Genomic DNA, 23,856 nt, shown 5'->3' on the forward strand with positions numbered 1-23,856 from the left:
AGACACTCCCTGCAAGGCTGGATTCTGCCTCTGTGCCGTGAAAATCTGTTTTAAATCCCATGAAGTGAATTTCTTAAGCCAGCCAAAACCCACTGAAAGTGTGACCAGAATCAGGCCTTATGTATCTAATTATAACCTGTAAATTAAGCTGTTACTAATCTTGCCTAATTTGCATGATTGACAGAACAGTACAGATGAAGCATCCACTCCTACTGCAGCTAATGGTTTCTCAGAACCAGGAAATGGCATTTTAATCCCAGAAATACATACCATTTCTACATCAGAAACAGGTCCAAAACTGGTGACATATATATCTGTTTTGACTTCAGTAACAGGACCTAATGTATGAAAAGGAAGTGAGCAAGAAAATTTGAATTTTGCAGGTCAACAATTCCCATAAATGATCCTGGTGTGTGAACAGTTACCGCTTTCAGGGTTCTGTGGACGAGCAAGAGCAAAATGCAAACAGAGGTCAATTCAGATAAGTCTCAAATAAGAAGCACTTTTTAATTACCTTTACCACATAAGTAAATCAAAAGCAGCATTGCCATGCAAATCCCCATTCAGAAAACCAAAGTTGACTCAAGCGCTAAGAAAACTGATGACAAAAAATTAAAAGGCTCACTGAAAACACCATTCTACCTTACAACAAGCACTGAATCCCAGAAATCCACTTTCCTCAAAGCATTTATTACTAATATTTGGACCTACAGGCAATAACTGGGCAACAGACATTAGCATGCTATGTACCGAGTAATTTAGTATCGCAGGATCAAGAACTGCATCCACTTCCTGAGATGTACTTAAGTGCTTTAATACTAATATCCAAAATAAAAGTTGGAGGTCTAAGTACCTTTGAGGGTTTGAACCAAGATGCACATTCTGCTCCAATGTCTGTCTTGAAAGAACCCAAGATACTTAGGACACTGCCAAAAACAGTGCACTGAACAGAGGTTTTGCACTCTCACAACTGCCTATGGCAAATCAACCACCAGAGAAAGCAGTTTCATTTTAATGTATTATTTATTTTACTATCTTGAATTCTTAAATGGGCATTTGCTCTTCCGTACACTCTACATTTCCCCTTAAACCACAGAAAACATGCACTAATTTCACTGGGATTTAGGTCTCTTCCTAATGTAATAATCTAGAAGGCTGCTAATCATGATCCGCTGTTATGATGATTTTGTGATCAAAGCATTAGCTAACAGTTTAATTCAGGTAATTAACTCACATCATAAGTTTGATAAAAAAATCTACCAAAGGTCTTACCAAACGGTATCTGTTTAAAAACAAAATGCATCATCTACAAATTCACAACCAGATTCTAAACCCCTACAACTCAAATTACTATAAAGGATAAGTGGCTCAAGTCCGATAAATCAGGTTTTATCATAATATTTGCAATCTAAAAATGAAAGAAGGAAAGATTCAACAGAGTTAGCAGCAGAAGAATGTCCCACTTGAAAAGAAAAAAAATTCTAAAAAATCAGTCTTCACAGATGTCACTTTGAATCAAATGGTAAAAGATAAAAAAAGAAGTAAGCAATGGGAAAACAGGGAAATTGAAGTTCTTGCACCTAGAATAAGTCTCAAGCTGTGAACATAAAGTAAAAGAGAACCATGCAAAATTGTTTTACTATAGAATTTGCCAGTTATTTAGAGATGAAAAGCTAAAAAAATTTTCATCTAAATGTCAAAAAGATTACTTTGCTGGAAGCTAAGTTTCTCAGAAGGGCATTTTTTCAAAATAAAAGTAGAAATTCCACTGTACAACAGTTGGTAGCTCAGAGATCCCTGGAAAGTTGTGTAGTTTGGCATGTCTGTCTCAAAGAGGTTTTAAAGATGCAACCACCAAGTTCCAGATTACACAATTTCATACCATGCCATTTGTTTTGCAATGGGTTACTGCCTGAACTTGGAAGCTGCTCCCCTTTCTCCAAATAATAAAGCATTCATCAGTCAGGGAAATCCATGATCGCTCATTTTACTAACCACATGCTCCAATGACATTTCCTGAATATATTGATTTCTGGAGAGCAGAAGAGCTCCAAGAGATTAGAAGTGAAGACATTTATCTACAGTGCTAGAAAATAGCAGAGAAAAGCCCAGTCATACTTGCATGTAGAAATACACGGGATTCAATTACCATTGATCTCCCACAAGCACGCTTTTAAAATTTATCCAGGGTTGATTTAAATAGATAGATATTTATTTCATTTGATCTTGAAATAGTTCTGCAATCAGTTCTACAGAAGTGAAAAATTCATTTTCTCACATAGCTTTAATAAGAAAATACTGGAATTGGTCTTTGTTACTCACTAATAAGAGAATACTGAATACTGCACTCAGTTCCTGAAGGATTCCCTCTGAGGAACTGAGTTCAATATTCAGTACTCCCTTTTTACTGAGTAACAGAGACAAGTGCCTGAATTCCTTTCAGGAACTGCTTTACTTGTTAGTTCTAAGAAACAAAGTAGTAATAGTCCTTAAATAAACCCCAGACCTTTAAGTGCTTTTCCTCTGATGGTATAGTCTTTTCTTTAGCTCACAGAACACTATAATTTTACAATCATACCAAATTGAGCAAAGGGACAGATTTTCCTACAGGCATGAGCTGCTTCTCCTCAGACATTGATTTCTTTTGTTTTATTAAATGATTACAGCTTCATGGGCGATAGACAAAGCAACTGTTTTTTGAAGTTTATCAGAAAGGGGGAAGCTAAGATCAAGAAGTTAATCTCCAAATCACCAAGCCTACAAGTTAATGCTCTTTAGAAACACTGCAGCAGCAGCACAAGACTAAAACCATGTTTGAATTCACTCTCCAGTAACTGCTATTCTGCCCTCAAATATTTATTAGTATGACCCGTGAGAAAGAAGGAAGCAGGAACTCTCAGACAATTATGAGGCCACAAATATATTTCAGTTGCTTGTCCAACATGATGGCAGAAGAGTAACAAAACAGATGTGAAAATCACATCTTATTCCACTAGAAAATGGCAGATGAATGTGTATGTAGAGACACTTTAAACATCATAACAGTTATCCAGCTAGTACAGGCATCCAAATCCTTGATTTGCAGCCAAAACCTTGGCCAAACAGTTCAGTGTCTGGTAGGAGCAAAGACAGTGAAGCTGATTATCTCCTTAATGCTTTCTCTCCAATTGCAGCCCTTTCATGCTCCACGTCTTCCACCTACACTGGCCTTAACAGTTGTGAAGTGACAAATCTTGGATTTTCCAGCACATCCCAGTACTTAATGCCAACCCAGGAGTATCTATGGCGACACCAATACCTACCTCTTATTCTTCTTGTTCTAGAAGAAAACATAGTTGGTAACAATAGCGGGGGTATAAATAGTGAGTCATGCTGCTGCCTCTTTTTTAAACTATTATTAATTGTGGGAATTCCTGTCAACGAGGAGGTGATCTGTAGTCACCTAACCTACTTTTACTGGTGATTTAAGCAGCCCTCCAAAACGAATGTGTTGCACCACTTAATCAACTCAGGCTCTGCAAGCAGAAGATCCTATTAGAATCCTTAACGCTCTATTACTGGCAATAAAATGCAGTGAGTTGTAAGAAGGCCAATTAACTTTAAATATGACCATTTGGGCTTACCCCTCAATGGATCTTCACAAAGTATCTATCCACCATAAACCTTCAGGAATGCTGAAGAACTATTTATATCATACTGGTGTGTATTTTTATGTCAATGAAATAGGAGGAGAGTCCTACACACTGCAGTGGGAACAGTTACGTCTGAATCACTGCTTGCAGGATAATATACTTTAAAGAAGCTCAGGCAGGATTAAAAGCAACCCCTGCAAAAAGCCAGAATAGTTCAGTGTTATAGATGTTACATGTGGGCTGAAGAAGTGATGCCAGGCCCTAACCCTGGGAAGAGGAGTGCAAGAGAGCTCTCCCATGCATTTTATGTCAACATATGGGTTGAACTGCAGCACAGCTCCCAGTGAAAGACTTCGGGTTCCATTATCCCTGCGTCTCCATAGGCAACTGTCACTGCAGAGATCCCTGCTGTATGTAAACACTCAAATCCTGAACAAGCTTTCTGTATATTGCAAATTTTGCCATCAAGGGTCCCACACTAATCAGAAACATTAACAAACAAGCCTGTACAAAGGTTTCAACACACAAAGTGCAGTTATGCTGTGCAGTTATTGGTGCTATTATGAGATCAATCCCAGGATATATAAACCACATAAAATCATATTACATCAGTTCCTACAGCTACATTAAAAAAAAAAAAAAAGTAGTTGCTACAGATTTTTTTTTAAATATAACTACGTGTGAAAGATTTGGTGTTTTCTCTTTCCAAGTTCTTGCTGCCTGAATAGGGTTGACATTTTTTAAGTGAGGAAAAAAAGAAAAAAAAAACCCCATCATATGAAATATGTTCTCTTGTTTCATTCTATCAGAAAGAACAGCTAAGGTCACCTGCTATATGTAAGAATTCTGCTCAGAAGCCAGAAATAGATAGGGCATTTTTAAAAAATTAATGCAAACTCAAACACATGGGCTACATTCTCTACCAAAAGACAATACAACAAACGCAGCAGCACACAATAACCTTTGTCTCTATGTATGCTCATCCATCAGCATGTCTGAACATGAAAAGGGAAAAGTATACCTCCAGAAATTAGGAGACTACTATTTCTTTGCCTATTTATCAGCAAAACATCTCTGCTGAGCCAGCCAATAAGCCTGCTACTGGTGCCAGTTTTCATGATGTGGACACCTGTCTACTAAGAACTGGACTAAGAATATCAGCTAATTTTACATAGATCACTGAACAACAGACAGATGGTAATGACTTCAAGCATTACTAACCGAGGCCAAATTCAAATCTGTCACCTACAGGTATCTAACACCATATCCTGTTAAGCTTTGAGTCATCAACTTTCACCAGCTGAGAAAGAATGGACAACTGCCGGGAAAAAAAAATGACCCACTTCCCTTTTCAATGCTCACTTCAAGTCCATTTGCAATCTAAATAGTAAAAATAAATTATAATATCTATTATACTGAGCAATGGAACCTTTAAGGTACGCCTGAGTTCCTAGTAAAAGCAAATAATCATGCAGATATTTTTATTTTCTCTAAAAAGAGAAAATTGCCTTTGCACTTCAAATGTATTCTGTGTTTATTTTCTGACTAAAGTCCTGCATAGACAGGAAATGAAACTCTTCAGAAATGCTGTTCATCAGCTGAACAACACACAGACTAAAGGGGCACAGAATCCTTCTCCTACCCTTCCTAGGGGAGACAATGGCCAATATATTTAATTCCACCAAGTACTCAGCTGCACTACTGAGCTGCACTCAATCACAAGATCATGGGAAAGAACACAAAGGGAGGAAGAGGGAAATGGATGAACACAGTCCTATTCCTTCTATTCAGGAGCCAGCAGCGGATGTGGCAATTTCCAAAGAGAAAGCCACAGAGCTAACACCAGTAGTCGATAGTGAGACTCAAAACTTATGCCAGGTTCTACCTCACACAAATTAACAGAACTCAGGAAGGGAGAGGGCTCCATCTTTCACCAGCTGATGGGCAACCACACCACAACACATCAGCAGCAGGCTGTGGGCAATGCCACAGCTTGTGGTCAGTGGGCTCCACAGCCAGCCTGAGAGCCTGGGGCAGGAGGCGAGTCACACACCACTTTCTTTCTTTGGTCTGGCCATACAACTGGCCAGTAAAAGCAAGATGCCAGAGATCAGATGTTGTCTGAAAGGCACAATTCATTAAAATTAGCAGATACACAGCAGCACGCAGTCTTGTCACCCTCATCAGCTTCAGTCTCCTTATTCCTTCCTACATCTCTAAGTCCAGGTTTAAGTGTGATTAGGTACTGTATCATGCCAATTTCAAAGACATCAGCATATTTTTCAAAGTTACTATCCAATACAGGTTTGAATCAGCTCTTGCAGGCCCTTACTAATGTCAAGAGTCACTCAGGTAAAGTCAGAAACCATGCAAGGGTTTAAAATGGCAAATCAGACCCAGGCTTTTTACTTCAAGTGAATAAGGCTCCTTTCAAAGACTTTGGACTTCTACTGTCAGTTTGAAACTAATGACCAGAAAATAAGGTGATTTCCAGAGAAAGTACAGCTTCTGAAATTTAATGTAATATACAAAATTTTAAAAGCAGATGAAAACTGTAGACAGGGTTTAGCTAGAAATGCTTCTACTTCAAACTTTTACAGCTGAATCAAAATAGTACTCTGGTAGTACGCTCGAAGTTTTCCAGCAGATGATTTTAATTAATGTCACTAGAAGCAGTTTCTGTAAAAACACTGTTTTTACAGACTGGTTTTGACCACAAAACCTCCTTGGATTATAAATTGCATGCAGAAATTCAGGATAAGGGTATAACAGAACATACAGTGTAGGGAATGAACTAACTTCCCTTCCATCACACTATTTTCAAACATCATACAGCATTACTTTACTCATTAGTCTCTAAATACCTTCCATCTACCCAAATTCAAAACTCTTATGCATTTAAAGTCTTCCTGACAGCAGTTGCAGGGCTTTTTTCCTTTCCTACATGAAACTGCCCATTCTGCTTTATTTCATTCAATTGCTAGGTGACATTTCTTTGCTACTTAAGAGTAGCAAATCTAGAGAGTTAGATTCTCCCCCTGCCTCAGCTTAATTGAACTTTCACATAAATGGTCTTTTAGTAACCTTTTTAATAAACACTTCTGGTTTTGTTTCTCACACTACCAAACCTCGCAGTGCATCTTAAGGTGACAGCAACTTTTTAAGTTTGTTAAATTCATTTAATTAAGTGAACTTATGGTTCAAGGTGTCAATGCATATCTACCACCAAGAGAAGCTTCCACATACTCCACTGGTGTTCACAACTCTCCTGGGAGACCACGTCGACATTGTAAGCATGCTGAGGCAATTTGACTTCTCCTCCAAAACTACCAAAAATTGTGCAAATTAATGATAGTATGGAGAATATTGATCCAGTTGTAGGCAACTTCCAAAATCAAACATTTTCTACTTTGCTCCGCGTGTGAATTATCTTCATGTATTTTTATTTGTGGTAATGCTGTAACATGCCAGCAAAATTCAGAATTTGGCTACCTCCCCGAGTCTGATTTTAAACATAATTTGTGCCAGAATTAGAAATATTTTCATCAATATGAAGTTTAAAATCAGCATCAGTTAGTTCTCTGTGAGGCCTTTTGTTCTTAAAATAAAACTTTCGTTTCATTTCAGGCCCTGTGAAAACTAGATGGTGAATCAGCTTCAAGAAAAAAACAAAAATAAGTATTCTGCTGTTCATCAGAAGGTGATGTAGCTTTAACATTACCAAAACACATTACACTTTCCATCTCTGAATATTCCCATCCGCTCTGACATTTTTTTTGCAATGCTATAAACTAGTGAGTGACCCACTTTCAAGCTACAAATCCCACTTCTGATAAAGATTTATCAGGAAAAAGCCCCAAAATAAAGGTAAAAGTTGATTTTTGTATTCTCTATTTGAATAAATAGTCTGTAGTTATTAGTCTGAGCAATGTCAAAAAGTGAAATCTGATCAGTTACAGAAATTTCTTTCTTTGGTTGGTTTTGTTGTTTGGGTTTTTTAATCCAAAGTTGTTCTTCCCAAATCGGGTGTAGATAATTTTCACTGTAAGGAGCTAGGGAGGCAAGCATCATTTTTAAAACCAAAGCATTTTCCTCCATGTTTTACTTAAAAGTTCAAAACTCAGAGATGAGTGGTTAAATGTTAGCCATAGAGATGGTTATGAGGAAGGAAGAAGCCAAATAGTATCCATTTTGTGAAATATTGACCCAGAGATGTTTTCCCCAGGCTGAAATCTGAGTTTTTGCTTCCCTCTCTCATTTACTTCAATATTCCCAAGGTGAAAGTTCAAGAAGATACAATGAACTTTTTCTCCTTGATTGCGTTTTGCTGAAAGTCTTCCACACTTACAGGGGAAAAATACCTACTCTTGCAAAACATCTTGCAAAGGACAACCGTATTAAAATAAAAATCACCATATATTACATATTTAGTGGTTGTTTAATTTTGGAAATCTGATAATGCTCATAAAGCATCTTTTCTAGATGACTAATTACTTGGCATTCAACCTAAAATGATGCCAAACTTAGCACATCTCTTGTACGCGTGCAGAAGTGTCTGTAACCTCTCCACAAAGACTAAATTGCAAAAGACTATCAGTTCCCAATGACTCCTCCGGGTGTTAATAAATTTAGCTTCCTTCTCACTTGATGTGTAAGCTAACTTAAGAAGGCCTCATTTATTCCACACACTCAAAATAATGAGAGTGGTCCATGGGTGCCAGGTGCTCTCCTTTGACAATAACAATCATGCATGTGAGAGCACTGCATATGGCATGTGGGGAATGTGCTGGCATACATGTCAGTGTGGATGGATCACATGTATGGAGAAGGTACTTTCAGAGGAGGAAGAAAGTATTTTGCAACATAAACCTACGCAAGGATCTCATTCAATCCTGTATTGGAAGCAGCCTATAAAAACCTCATTACAGCTCTGAGCATCATGAAAAGGTCTGTAGCATTTTTTAATATTTTAAAATTACTTTTACTTTCAAATTTGCGTTTTTAATACCTCCATTCCAGATTACAAAATAAACCTTTATTTTGCCTGGATCTTAATAATTTTTGGTTCCAAGACCCTGCACAAAAACATCAAAATCATAAAGAACAGCAAGTCCGGCTGCTTCTTCAGCACCACAAAACTGCATCTTAACAGCCTGGGGAAAGGAAGAGGCCCAAAACCCCCACACGCAGAGCACAGGTGAAGGCAAATTTAAAACCCCGCCACGTCTAATTCCTATACAGCCATCAAGTCTACGACTTCTAAATCAAACCTGGAATTTCAGCAACTGTGGTAAAGAACTGGCACCTGAGCTCTGATTTTTCCCTAACTAGGGGAACAGAATCCGTCAGACCTAACCTCCTAGGCTGCTAAAAGTACACTTGTTTCTTTTAGGACCCGATCGTGGCATTTACGGGCCAAAACCTGCCAAGACCGAGAGGAATATGGGTGTTAGACAGACAGGTCACTCCGTCCCTACCAAGCCAACGCGCACCAGCCTCAGCGCTTATTTTTTCCTCCAGCGCAGCAGCAGCCGCCCGATGCCGGGATGTGGGCAGAGCAGCAAAGCGGGGGCTGAGCCCGGGACCGCCCCAGCGGGGCCCCCGCGGCCGGGACTGCGCAGCACCCCCGGGCTTTCGGGCCAGCCTCTGCCTCGCCGCCGGCCCCTCACGGAGGGTTCGGACCCCGCAGCACGGATGGGGACACACCCCCACGTTTTCGGTCAGCAGCGGGTCGGTCCGAGCGCCGCGTCCCCCGCCCCAGCCCAGCGACCCCCCGCCCGCCGCCGGCACCGCGCCGCCACCGTACCCCCGAATCCCGGTCGCAGCCGGTTGTCATAGCCATCCAGGAGGCTGTTCAGGATGTTGGTAAAATTCTCCGGCCACAATTTCTCCTCTTTTTTGGTCTGCCCTGGCGGCCCGGTGAGACTGCGAGGCAAAGAGGGAGCGGGTGAGCGGAGCCGCCGGGAGCCCGCGGGAGCGGCGGCACCGGACCGGCCGCCCGGGTCCCCCGCCGCCGCCGCCGGGCTACTCACCAGGTCGCCAGGCACAGGCAGTGCAGGAGGGCGATGGAGAGACCCGAGGACATGGCGATGGCTGGCTCCTTGGCAGAAACCATCTTTGCATGCCATACTTCACTCCTGGGCACGTTAAACGCCTTGTCCGGGGCGGGGAGGGGGACGCGGGGCCCGGCGGGGGGGCGGCGGCCCCCGGCGGTCCCACATGCGCGGCGCCCCGGTTGCCAAGCGCCCGGCACGGGCGGAGGAGCGGCGAGCGAGTTTCCCCGCACCGTTAACTCTCTCGGGGCAACAGGCGCCGGGGCCCGCCGCTCCCCCCGCGCCCGCCCCCGCCCCGCCCCGCCCGCGGCCCCGCGCTCCGCCCCGCGCTCCCCTCACGGCCCGGCCGGCGGCCGCCGCTGCCTCCGGCGCGGTGCGGGGGTGCGTGACAGCGCGGGAACGGCGGCCGGGGGCGTCGCGGGGGTGCCCGCGCTGGCGGAGCCCCCGCTCGTCCCGATCGCCTCTGCTCCCCGCGAGGGGAACAAAACCGAGAGCGGGGGCGGGCGGGGGAGAATGATTCCCCAGCGAGGAGGGCTTGGGGGCAGCAGGGTCTCTCCGCTCCGGCAGGAGAGGAGCTGGCAGGAGAGAGGTAGGAAGAGGAGGTGAAGGAAAGCTTTGACTTCAAGGTTAAAACAGAGCGCGCCCAAAACAGATGGAAGCGAGTGGGTTATCCCAGGTTTCTAAAAGCAAAAAAAGCCAGAATAAGGGAATCGTTTCACATTATATCTGATGGGTTTTTTTCTTTTCTTATCATTCCTATAATTAGGAAACATGATTTGGTGACCCAAAAAAATTCCATTATGCAAGGTCCAAGGGATTCTGAAGAATTACAGTGAAATCCACTCAGAAGTGTTGTTAGTCTGTCACAAGCTATTGGGATGGTTGGGTGGAGGGGGAAGACTGGGGGAAAGGAAGAGAATGGGGTGTGTTCCACACGCAGTAAGTATTGGCAATAAACAACTTGTTCTTCTGATCAAGTGTGCTGCGGAGACAATCTTTGAGGTTTGAAAATCAGTGTGCATGTCAATTTTAATGAGAGTGGTGAAATTCATCATGCACATAGGGCAGGTATTGTAATTGACTCAATGACTACATGTCTTTTACTGTCAATGCCGACCGTAAAATGTCTTTCTTCATTACTTACTACAGTATCTTTTAGCACTGAAATGCCTGATCATCTTCAAAACCACTGTACATTTGAAATCTTCCTGATTGTACTTCAGAGCTTGCTCCAGCTAGGGTGCCCTTTGCTGATTCGCTTGAAAAACAATTAAAGCTGTGCTTGAAATCCATTTAGCCTGCTGACGCTGTTTATCTTTCAAAAACTCTGTCTAGGCAGTCAGTTCTGCTTCCAATTTTAAAAGCCCTATTCAGGCCTCTGCAGATTACTAGTCTGCTTCCTGAGATTTTGACAAGGATCCTCATCTCCTGACTGCTTTACAGGATTGTGATCTGACTGCCTTAGTGGAATGACAAATGTGCTGCCAAAACGTCACCGAGGGGGCCGCCTGCCTATGGATGGCGTACACGCCCTGTGCAGTATTTACAAACCTGGACAGCACAGACGGTGCGATGTCACACCAAGGTCACTTCAGCTCTTGGGATGAGGCTCTGTTTAACTCCACACACAGGTGAAAACCAGCACAACAGAGAGAGTCCACTGCTCTGTCTCCATTAGCAATCTGATCAGGAACAACAGAAGGATGGATGAACAGCTCTTCAGAAGTCTAATTTCACCAGAGTCAGATAAATTTCTCTGGGTTAATCAGCCACTTGGGATCTTCTGTAAAGTGTTGTGATTTGTTTCTCTGGATCAACCTTCTGCTCTAGCATGGACTATGCCAGGGGGATACTGAGAACTCATCTCCAGTAAAGACAGTGTCAAGTTTTTCTCCCTTGAAATAAAAAGTAGACCCTTATTGCAGAATATTGAAAATATTTCCTACTGAGATTATCTTATATAGGGATACATCAGTTAAATTTTGCTGACAGAAGTGAAACTCAAAAAATGAAAGTCAGGGCAATAGAGGGTAATTGAGAACTGGGCAGAATCCTGCTGGTTAGTCACAAACTTGGAGCAAAACGTGGCTCTACGGCACTGTCACTTACTGCAGCTGCTGAGGAAGACAACAAACACCCAGGCAGAGCTGGGACACCCTTGTGTTTAGATTGTTTTAATACCTTCTGGATATGTATAGACACCTGGGTGAGCTGAAATAGAAAATCTAGTGGTATTCACCAGTAATGATCTCCCCACATGAACGTTGTGAGAAATGCTATCACAGAACCCTCTCTCAAAGCCATGCCCGGAGTCAGTAGTTCTGCTACAGCTAGAAATCAAAGAAATTCTCCCTTTCATCAATTCTAGGAACTGAGCTGGTCTTTGAATGATTTCCAAGTTCTTCAGAACAAAGAACAACATTATTGATACTTTTTGTCTCTTCAGTACAGGTACTTCAGTGAGTAACATTCAGTAAAAGTAACATCAGGTTACAAGATTTGTGGACATACCGTGCAAGGGCAAGAAATATTCAGGGCTTCTAAAAGGATGCTCATGTTGTTTTTTCTAAGAAAATGTAGACATAGTGCCCTCCTGTCATACCAAGCCTGCCTTGGATTGTATTGATGCAGTATCTGGGTGCCACAGGACTGCATTTACTCCCAACAGGTGCTAAAACTAATGAAAATTCACTTTGTATAAATTTAGAAAATTAATCTAAAACACCTCCAATTCATGAGTTGTTAATATCTCCCTTAAATTCAGCAATGATTATCAAGAAATCCATAAGATTAATACCAAAACCAGAATGTTGTCCTTGATATCTGAAAAACTGAATCATTTGTAGATTAATGAAGCATTTACAAAACTAGACTTTAAGGAAAAAGGAACTTAAAGCAGTTCAAAATTACAGTAAACATTCCCGTAAGCCACATATAGCCCCTCTGAGTGTTTATTACTTCTGATGTATGCATTGCCCTGGTAAATTTCAATGTTTTCTCAATTACAACTTAAGAGCTATTCTGGGTTTTTTTTGGTAATGTATTTGTAGCATAAACACACAGAAACTCCAGAGGTTCTTCTTTGTCACCAGCAGATATATGCTGTTTTGAAAAGTACTGCTTCAAATGGTCTTTGATCTCTTCACAGAATATCTGGGTTATATCATCTCTCTAAAATAACTTGATGACTCCCAGAAGGATTTAGTGGTCACAGGCTGGATTGATGGTCCCCAAAAGTGTTTGCTGAATTCAGCATTTTCCCAGCTTCTCCAGCTTTTACCATCAATTCTTCCAAGATTTCTCTGAAGAAATCTCACCCATCGGGGACTATTGTAAGAAGGGGACTATTTTTGCCAGGCTCCATATGCTCAGAAAGCACTTGAATTTTTTAAATAGAATTTTTTTTTCTGTCCCTCTACTGATGTATCCTACTAATGATTTTTGATGAAGCAGACATTCTGGCCAAGCCTCAAAAGAAGGTTTATCCAGAGCTATGGATCTTAAGTACCGCTTAATAATTTTTATTTGTTACAACACAGAGAAGCAGATTTTCTTATCACCCTTCCCATTTCTACTTTACCATCAGATTAAGTGGAAATAAAAAGGAAGTCAGTTACTTTCTTGTGTTAATCATTATCTAAGCTTTACAGGGTTTGTAATTTTTGGTTTTTCTGCTTTTTCCCCCCTTTGTAAACCATAGGCTCTATCAACACTACAGGTTATATAGACAAATCATAGGTTCCATCCTTTCCCCCAGCAGATTTAATTATTCAGCTGATTTTTACCTGATTTAGTTTTGGCATCAAATCCATGAAGACAGACAAGCTAGGATTAAAAAGGCTGTGAAAATCTTTAATGCCCAGCTATATGTTGCATAGTTAAAAACCTCTAACTGTTAGAATAAAGATAAAACTGGGATCACTGCCAAGTATCTCAATTTTTCTTTATCTAAATAGGTAAGTTGTTGGTTTCTTGGATTTTTTAGTTTCTATCCATATCAGTAGAGTTCCTTACAATCTTGAACCAACAACTTGTCTTCACATACATCCTTTTTAAAAAATCAGGGGTTGAGTATGCATTCTTTGGAAAATGCATACCCTCGATCCATTTTTTGGCAAATGACCAAGAAAATATATAGATACCTTTACTGTACTAACTAAAGGGTCTTTCATTCCCTTCTTCTCCAACACCCACACTGATTACAGAGATCATGGAAACCTGCATGCCTTGGCTTTATCAAAACTTTGATCTGGAGTTCAGGGAAAGTCTGTACTACCTGTTCAGGGAAGAGTTTTCAGTCAGGGAGGATACCAGAACATTGTGGGCCTTGACCACACCTCTAGTGATGTGCTTATGGTTAAGGAATATAGATTTTGGGTCTATTGATTGAAGCCTAAGTTCTGCTCTGGGAACACTAAGATAATAAGCTCTTTCTGTGTCTTCTTCCCGTTCCAGCTTTCCCATAGTTCCCTTTCCCAATGTAGTTCTCGAAATTTTCTTTCCAGGTTCCTATTTCAGTATCTGATCACAAAGTTTTTACCTACGCACTTGCCTCTCTAAAGAACTTACAGTCTAGATAAACAAGACTAAGTAAGGACTAAATACAAGAAAGTACTGTTATTTCTGTTTCTCTGGGGATAGAGACACAAAAAGTGGCAATGCAACACAATGCATGAAATGTAACTGCTTCCAATATAAGAAATTTGCAGCAGAACATGAGCTTAATTCCAGTTTGCTGTGTCCCAGGTCATTTTTCTAGTCACATCCTCACCTGTCTTTTCAGAGCACAGCATAAGCTCTGTGTAAAATTGAACCTCCAGCTGGCCCAGCTTTGCTTCACTTCCATGGCCAGAACTCCTACGAAACTGCAGGAGCTGATGCCGACATGCATTTAGCTGTGTATTTTTTCCTCTGACATATGGTATTTACAAGACTGCTCTACAGTACCATGGTTATTTTAACACATATGTCCTTGATTGCTTGCAATAAGACTAGAAAATCCTTTGAGTACCAAATATAAATATATATATACACACACACATGTATATATTGCTATTACTGATTGCAAGAAGATTTATATGGATTATAGTGATTGACACATGGATGTTTAAGGAGGTAAACTGTGAACTTTATATTTAAGGGGAGTCTCAGTGGAAGCATTCACTGCAGGAACTGCAATTTGGGGCAAAAAAGTGTTGTCACCAAGAAAGCACTAGAGGATTCATGTGCCTTCATGTCTTCTTTCTCATCTGACCCCAATACTTTCCTGGCACACACACTCATATAATTTGACACATCACTGACCCATGTCATATCTGCAGCCGGGGCCATCAGGACAAGTTGTAGTCATGTCCTCATTGGCAAAGTGGGAAATCGAGGAGATCTCCTGATTTCTGTCTCTAAAATGGGCATCTCCAGAAAAACAAGATAAGAAAACCCTCTTCATGCAGGGGGAAATGCAGATGTTCCTAAAAGCAATACAAATGTGTCTCTCTTTCATTGAGGTGAAGGACGTGGCAGCCAAGGTTGTGGGGAGGAACCTGGGAAGACACTGCCCTGTAGCTTGCCTTTCCCTGTCAGGGCTCCCACATTTAATACAAAATGTGTCAAAAATTTTTGGTTGCCACGAGCAACAGTTGCACACTTCCTGCAGCACTCAGAAGCAACAGGCAGGGCAGAGAGGGGCAGGAGGATGAGGAGGGAAGTTTGTGGGGGCTGCCGTAGCTCAGATGGAGAGGGGAGGAAGGCAGGATGCTCCCACTTGCAGTCTCCTTCAGATTCCTGCTTTCAGGCTGAGCCTGCTGCTCTGCCTATTGATTTTAAGACAGCTGCATCCTGCTGCTGGCAACTGCTCCCAGAAGGAACAAGAGAGAAGATGCACCAACAAACTGCCTTCCTGGAAGGCTTCATTGTTCCCAGTCATTACATGTCTACTAATCCCAGAAGTTTATGAGTCATGGGCAGATACCTGGGGAGTGACTTAAATATTCCATGGAAGCCACAGTGAAGCCATTGGCAACAGCTCCAGTGATTTTCTCCCTGCCTTCCTGGTGCCTGGCTTGCGCCAAAGGAGGAGGAGCCTCATTTTTCTTTAAAAGGAGGAAAGGAAAGAGTTGCAAAGTCTCTGGATTGTATAGTGCCAGGAAAAACCTGAAAAATTGACCTAGATGGTTTACAAGTACTGCAAAAATAAAGAACCCAAAATCCTGCAGGCAGGTAAGTAAAACTGAGACTTCTGAATCTCATGAGCCCTGTGGGGCTGACTTCTGGTACTCAAAGGTCTGGGGCTAGCAGTGCTTAAGAGGCCCTGTTGATGCTGCTCTTCCCTCATGTTGCCATGCTGGGGGGTTGGTGAGCTGTGCTCAACACCACCTCTTCACTGACAATGGTGTTCAGCTAAGAACTTTGCTGTGGTTTGGTTCATTTCTCAACACTGCTCCCTTTGCTGACATCAAGCATGCACAGTTACAGACTTTCCTTTCTACCTTGAAAGAGGCACACCCTTCATAACATTTGGATAAATATAATGGCAGCAGAAGACACAAGGAATACACTCACTTAAAGGTGTTCTGCATCTACTTTCTCATAAGAGATAGCTCATATAGTGATACACCAAATATAGTTAAACCTTCCTTATAATAAGAACATTTTTGTACTAAATAATAATATCAGCATTTGTGCATTAGGTAGAGAATATTCCCTTTCACATATTTTAGTATAAAAGCAAACAGAATGATTGGGGGGATAATACAAATAGAACTGCCAAGCAGACTGGCCCAGAGGTAAGCAGCTGAACAAATTGGTGTTTAAACCTGTAAGTTCTGCTAGTAAAAGCAAAATTTGCCACTGTGGCAAAACACTAAAGCTACAAAAGACACTCAACTAGTCTGCTCTTCATTACCATCTGGTGGTTGTTGCATGGAGTGGCATTACTCCCATCTCAACATTACTGAGGAAAAATTTCATATCCTCAGAAAGAAAAGGAAAGTAGAAGCAGTGGGCAGCACAAGGCAGGTGGTTTTGTTTTATAGGCATCAATAAAAAGGCATCAGGCAAAGAAAACAGTGAAATGATGAGCAGGTAGAAAAGAGAAAAAATTAAGTACTTTTTCAAGTATTTTGAGGAGTACCTTAGTATCATTTGCAAGGAGCTGAGAACTGCTTGGGATGCACAGTGTGCTGTTCCCTCCTGCTGACAGCAGTGGCTGCTAAGACCATTTGACAAGATAAGATATTTGTTAGCTGCTTTCCATAACTAGTTCCCAGATCTTCACTACTCTCCCAGAGAGGCATTTTACAGTGGTAGCCTAGCAGGAGGCCATGTCCTCAGTGGCAAGCAAGAGGGATCTAATCCCATTCTACAGCAACATGGGGAGCTAGGTCACCTCTTGCCCAGTGAATAATCTCTGTATAGTCTCTGTATAGTCTGTATAGTCTCTGTATATGCACTGTATAATCTCTGTATATCCACTGCATAGTCTCCACCCCTTCCCCTTCCCACACAACGGAAATTGCAGTGTAATTCAGCATGGAAGTGACTTTTAGAAGTCATTGGTCCAAACTTCTCAAAGCACAGCCAGCCTTGTAGCAAGCCCAAGTAGGTCCGGAGCCTCTGAGGAGTTCCTCACCCTTTTCAATCTTCCTGGATTACTTCTTATCCTTGGAGTATTTCTTATGAAGGGAAATACTTCCTATACAGAGTGAAAGAAGTACAATAATTGACAAAGTGCAACACCCTTTTGCTTTTACCCAAGAGTATGAATCAAAAGGTAATTGATGTGCAGTGACAAGTCCACTTTCAGTAGTTTACAACAGTACCAATATGAACTCCTGGACACAGTCTCAGAATGTACTAGTTTGTGTAAACCATAGGGTTGATCCAGTCCAGCTGCAGTGTTAAATATCTTAAGTATTAGATTGAATTTTTCAAGAATGGCATGAAAAACAATCATTATTATAATTATAAAATTCACAGGGCACAATGCACTTAAAACCAGAAATATTATGGTACCTTGGATCCTTTCTCAGCTCTGCCATTGAATTCTGTAGCCTTGGATAAGTCATTTAGGCCAAATTTTCTAACAAGGGTAGTTCAGTCTGCATGCATCAATTTATACATAAGACTGACACAGACCTTGTGGAGGTGAATACCCAAATCTGCATTTAAAATTTTCATCCCCACACTTCCATGTCTGAATTTCCTGTTCTTCAAATTTTAGAAAAGCCTTCTATATTTGTAGGGATATTTGAAGGCATTAATTAGTTCAAATGCACACAGGGATTTTAAAATGTTTAGAAATACTAAGTATTATTACCAAATAGGTCAGTATTTAACCAATGCCCATGTCCTTAGTAGTTTAGACATTTTGTCAACTTCAAGTCTTATTTCAGATGTTTAATACCTAATCAGCTTTCTAAATATTTCTCTGCTGGACACAGATATGAGAGTACATGAGATTAACACTCTCTGAGAAAAACCCTGTCTTTGTGAGCAGGCCTTCACCATCACCTCTTAGCCCACTCAGACATGACAAATGAAGACTTCCACTTCTAATGGTGAAAATGAGTGGGTGGAAAATCCAAGGGACAAAAAGGAAGCTGAATATTTAACAGAGAAAAATACACAATTCCAGGAGGCAGAATTCACAGGATGAATGGTTTTTAGAGGATGGATAAGGTGCTCTTGCTGCCTTATTAACCCAAAGCTATATGTGATCTTTTCTTTTCCCAAGAAGTAAAAATCTTCCTTGACTTATGTTTGGTTTATATACTAGGGTCGTTTAGGACCTGCTCCAAAACTCACTGAAGTAAACAAAAACCCTGCCACCCATGTGGGTGATTCTGGATCATAACAAGATAGCATTTTTCATTCTGAGTTCCTTATTTACTATAGCGTTGGGATTTTCTCTATATTTAAAATACTTTCTTTTCTTATAGCTTCATAATTGCAGTTTAATTCCCTTATACAAATTTTCTTATTCTTCAGTTCCCTTTCTGACTACAGGCAGGCAACATTTTGCTTTCTCAAAGGGCAGTGAAAAGGAATTTGACTTGTCTGCCACTCACATGGCCTAGCACCTCTCGCTAAAACACATTTTGCAGATTTTCTGAAATTAAAACCTTGATAATGTTCTGAACTGAAGTAAAAATTAAGCCTTAATATCCCAGCTGAAGGGAGAGAAACACTCTGAATCAAAGAACAAGCCACGCAAGGAGACAGCAAGAGAAAGGAAGACACAACAAAGAGGTTGAGAGTATGAGAAGTCAAATCATGTGAAAGATTGCTAAACCAACCCTTACAGTAGGAAAAGATGAGAGAAAAAGGTTTCCAAATCATTAATATATTAATATTTGTTCTTTTGGCCTCTTCTGCAGACAAAACTAAATCTTCTTTCAACCTCTATTCACTCCTGTCCCAAAATGGTACTGAAAACTGTCTGAAGCTAATACTGACATCACACAAATGCTTGATGCTGCTCAAGAAAAGCTCAAGGAAACAAGGGGATGCTCCTGCATCCCTTATCTCACCTTTTACTGCTTCCTGAGCTTTAACATGCTGCTCATTGCTCTAAAAGAGAAGACACGATGGTTTCACCCTCTGAGCTGGGTTTGAAGGCAGCCATAAAAAGTTCAGTCTTTTCCAAAATGTATGAACAGTGAATAAAGCAACACTCCATGCTCTGTTGAACCATTCCTCCAGAACACCTCTTCTAAGAAAAGTTATCCATGGGAGCATCCTTGTGCCCCTGTGCCTGTCACTGCAGTGGGAAGAGATACAAATAGGGGTTAAAAAACCACTAAAGCATCCCAGTTCTGTGATCTGGCTGAGGAACATCTTTGCCAATTTTCTATCTTTGTGTTCAATTTCTTTTTTTCTTCAAATTCTTAATTTTGCACTTATTTTAGCCTTTATTTTAAGGTTCTTTTTCAACTAGGTAAAAGCAGCTAAATGACAGGGCACAATACATTTCTCAGTATATGGACTGCTTCCAGTGACTGCTGCCAGCCCACACAACATATATAAATCATGGATTTTAGACCTGCACCCCTACATCACTTAAAGAGAGAAGTAAAATTACTTGTTGTCTTACACTTCCCTGATGGCAAAGTGACTCCCAGCAGAAGAGATTCACACGTGCTCTTTATTTCAGCAAGCCAGAAGCATCTGTCTCACTCTTCAAATGTGCTCCTAAGACAAGAAAGGAGTGTGCAAGCAGCTGGTGTGTAGGACTATTGCATTTGTTAAAGTCATGCCCACTTTGTTTCCTTGTAGCGTAGGTATGACTGTGTATGGTGGTACCTAATCCTGTCATTTTCATGGCTGTAAGTTGACAACAGAATTCCAGGGGAATTTGCCATCATCGAAGAAAGCAGCTTGCAAGTTTTCAGTCTGGCAGGTTTTATTGTTATATTTTGCTCTTTCCATAAAACTCACTCTTAAATGTGAGAGGTGTCATATTTGTAAACATATTCTTGAAATACAATGCAAATTTGTCTTATTGTCACCTCCATCTTTGGAAGCAGCAGACAACCTTGATCATGAAATATAAAAGGCCTACCTTTCATGAGGCAGGTGTAACAGCAAGATAAAGAATTGCTTCTATTTGTGATGCCCATTCTTGGCTCTGCTCAAGCTTTTCCTTTTTAGGGTTTTAACGTACATATATATTATTTATATATAATTCACAACCTACATATTGTTAAAAAACAAGTACTATAAAATCTCAACCAAAATGTCTGTTTCCTTTCTTACTGAACTTGGCTGTTTGAGGAGTATGTGATTTGGAGTCTGGGTCTTCAGTGCACTAAGAATAATTTTGGGTAGATTAGATTTTAAAACTGGAAGTGGTGGCCAATAGAAAAGGCCTGTGTTCAGCACCAGTTTTCATCACAAATCAGATTTAAGTCAAAACCCCAAAATTTCTAATGTAAAACTAGCTTGAGCAACAACTAGCCAGGATCTTCAACCTTCTCAGCAATATCATACACCAAATAAGCAGAAGCTATGGGAGATTGAAAAGGAACTGGAACTACCATTTCTATGGAAGAATTATAAACCAGAAGTAGAGGCAGAAAGCAATGTTACCACCCTTTAAGTCCACAAAATACTTGAAATTGGAAGGGGAAGCTGACTAGCCCACCTCCTGCTCAACTGCAGAGCCAAGCTCACTTTCTTCTCTGAGATGCATTAACCTCAAAGATAGACCAGGTTGCTTAGGAGTATTTTTTAATTCAAAACTTCTTGAGAGTATATAATGCAAAAATTTATATTTTCTCAAAGAAAATTTCATTTTGATTCAGTTTTTACTTGGTTCTTCCTGAGAAAGGAACTCTCTGAGCTACACAGTTATGGAACATATCTCCAGAGAAATTGCATATGTGACTAAATTCAGCCATTCTATCCCCTTATTGCTAGAAGAAAACAAGCTAGGCTCTTATTTACATGACTCACATTCACAAGTGTTTGTAGTGAGTGCATCACATCACTGAAATGGGAGAAAGAGACACATTGCATTCTAGTGGCTCTGTGTGGTAAAATGCTTGTGAGCATGAGAGTACTATTCATAACCTGATAATTTTAATAAGGATTTGCAGTGAGCTGCTTCAGGAAACAATGGAAAGGCAAATCTGGGTTAAATTAATCCATTTATCAGAAAAATAATTTTTGAGCCATTCAACTAACAGTGCTTTGTTTCATATGCCAAAAAAAAAAAAAAAAGGCAAAAACCAGCCTTTACAAATGAAGACAGGAGCTGGCCTAAAAAGCATAGAAGCAAAGTTCTCAATCCTGCAATTTTAAAAGCACCTTGCCACAGTATGCATCAGCCTCTTAAAACCAAGGGAGCTGCTTGTAATCAAAAGGCATACATGTGCTCAATTTCTCCAGGTTAAAATATCAGCTCTTAACTCTTTCTGTCCTGCTTCTGACACATTCCACTACTGAAAAAAACTCAAATTTAGGAGCTGTATAAAAGGAATCATCTGAAGTACCTTTAATGAGAAATCAATATCATCATTCATATTCTCTGTTCTGTAAATACCTCCTTAAAACCAGCTTCTGCAGTGCTGCCATCAACTGCCTTCCTTTTTCTAACAACACTTAAGATGACTGGCTCCTTGTAGTTAATATGTCCATACAAACTATACAAATGCATGCAGACTAACTGCTGCCTTCACCTTCTTCATGTCTGTCTGAACACTTGTGTCTTGTCTATCCTTATTTACCCTGAATGGTTTGTTCTCAGAAACTAAAATTGTCTTTTTTTTATAATCTCTATAGCAACTGGCTCAAAGACCTTAATCTTTAGCCCCTACTACTTCTCTTGAGCCAGAATCAGAGGCTGAAGGAGCTTCTGAATCTTTCACAGATGGGATGAAGGGCTTTGAAGCAAGGTTGTTTCCCATAGGTCATGAGGAGGGAGGGAAAGAAAACGCGCTGCTCTAGGGTTTTCTGTCATGAGGGATGCAGTACTGGGCATGCACATCTTGAGAGGAAGCGAATTCCCTAAGGTAAGAATGGATGTTGAGTGGTGGTCTAGACAAAAAGCTGGGAAATCTAAAAAGGGATTTCAAATGAGTAGTACATATGTTTAGCTGACATGATTAAAAGACTCACTAAATTATCCTGGCTATAATTATTACAGGACAAAATCCTATAACTCATATGCTCTCATTTTGAATATTAAAAGTGAGTAACTGATTCACACATTTGATATTTACTATTAATTCCTTAAAATAACTGTCCTAAGCATTTTACAGTCCTTTAAAACAAAGTAGAATATGCACTGTACAAAGACCTTAATTGATCTTTACAGGGTATAAAGAGAGGGATGAAAATGGAGCACAAAGAAGAACCTTTTTCTTTCCTGAGATAAGAGTGAGGGCTTGCTGAGAGACCCAAAGGAAAGGGAAATAGGTGTGAGGGTGAGGTGATCTCCTCAGTGTGTAGCAGTACCACACTGCCTACAGATCCCAGGATAAAGCACAAGTTCAGCATGGCAGTCCTCAGCTCTTGTCGATCGCTTGCACAGCTTTGCTGCTGCACTGAAATCCCAAGGCACACTAAAAGTACTTCCAGCTTGCAGTTTTCTGTCATTTGAGAAGATGGCTCACAAGCTCTACTTGACTCGAGGGATTGCTGTAGGTACAAAACAACAATAGCACTATCACTAAGCAGATGAAATAAGTGACCTATTTCATTACTCGCCTCTTTATGTATAAATATGAACAAGATTTGTTTTTTATCTGCCCAGGTAGTCATTTCACAATTTCAAGGTTTCACTTCATAGTCTTCAAAAGCAACCATTCATCTTAATTGCTAAAAAAATTGATCTAAGTTTTTGAATTTATATAATTTATATAATTACTGCAAAATGTCGCCTGCTCAGTGCCAAGTTAAAAAAAAATCTGTACCCATCCTAATTCTCATTTTTCTTTCAGCTGTGTATGTAGTATGAAAAATCCACACAGCAGTTCCAATTGGCACAGACTAGGAATGTCCAGGGTCTGCAAGTCCCTATTTGCACTATCTGAAAACCTGTCAATATCACAATTACCATTTTCAGTTACCACCTCCACATACAAAGTCTACACTATGAGGGACACTGCTCCCCATTTGCTTTGAGCAGAAGCACAGGGATGCCTACTTTCATTCTACTTTTAAGAAGGCACAAAATATCAGTAGAGAGAGATTGCATAGCCATAATGTTTACATTTTCCCGCTTTATTTCTTTAAAACTTGTGGTCTTCCTAAACCAGGACACCTGCCTACAGAGCTTATCTAGTGGGACACTGAAAGAATCTCCAAATTTCCCTCTTTTTCAGTGATCTTGCTTTTTTTTTAATTAGCCAACATTATCTGAGCAGGACATTATCTTCGTATGATGTGCACTTTCTGGTGCCAAATTAAAATGAGCAGTGCAAAAAAGGTATTTAGTAAAGTGGAAGCATCAATTTGTGTAAGAAAAAATATGCCATCCTGAAAGATTAAACATAATGAAGGTAAAAAAATGAACATGCATTTGGCCCAGGATAGTTTCTCCATCATGCTTTATGACAATATTATTTGTCTTGCTTCTAGTAAGTACTTGACATGCCTTAGAATATGAAAAAAAGGTCATGGTTAATATGATAAAACTAGTGGATTTCAATTGGTTTAGTTTATTATTGCTT

The 23,856-nt window shown here is 40.5% G+C and overlaps 1 protein-coding gene across 1 annotated transcript in view; it reads right to left on the reverse strand.

The window, feature by feature from the left end:
- GABRA4 (gamma-aminobutyric acid type A receptor subunit alpha4) overlaps positions 1–9,912 on the reverse strand; it is a 47,539-nt gene extending 37,627 nt beyond the window's left edge. Inside the window, exons 1-3 of the mRNA XM_064710341.1 lie at positions 9,665–9,912; positions 9,439–9,557; positions 271–338 (exon numbers count right to left, since the gene is read on the reverse strand). Coding sequence (XP_064566411.1) covers positions 271–338; positions 9,439–9,557; positions 9,665–9,747 — 270 coding nt within the window. The 5' untranslated portion in view covers positions 9,748–9,912. The remainder of the gene's footprint in view (positions 1–270; positions 339–9,438; positions 9,558–9,664) is intronic.
- Positions 9,913–23,856: the final 13,944 nt, after the last annotated feature.

This window comes from Zonotrichia leucophrys, chromosome 4 (assembly GCF_028769735.1).
Source record: "Zonotrichia leucophrys gambelii isolate GWCS_2022_RI chromosome 4, RI_Zleu_2.0, whole genome shotgun sequence".
In the NCBI taxonomy this organism is placed as follows: Eukaryota; Metazoa; Chordata; class Aves; order Passeriformes; family Passerellidae; genus Zonotrichia; species Zonotrichia leucophrys.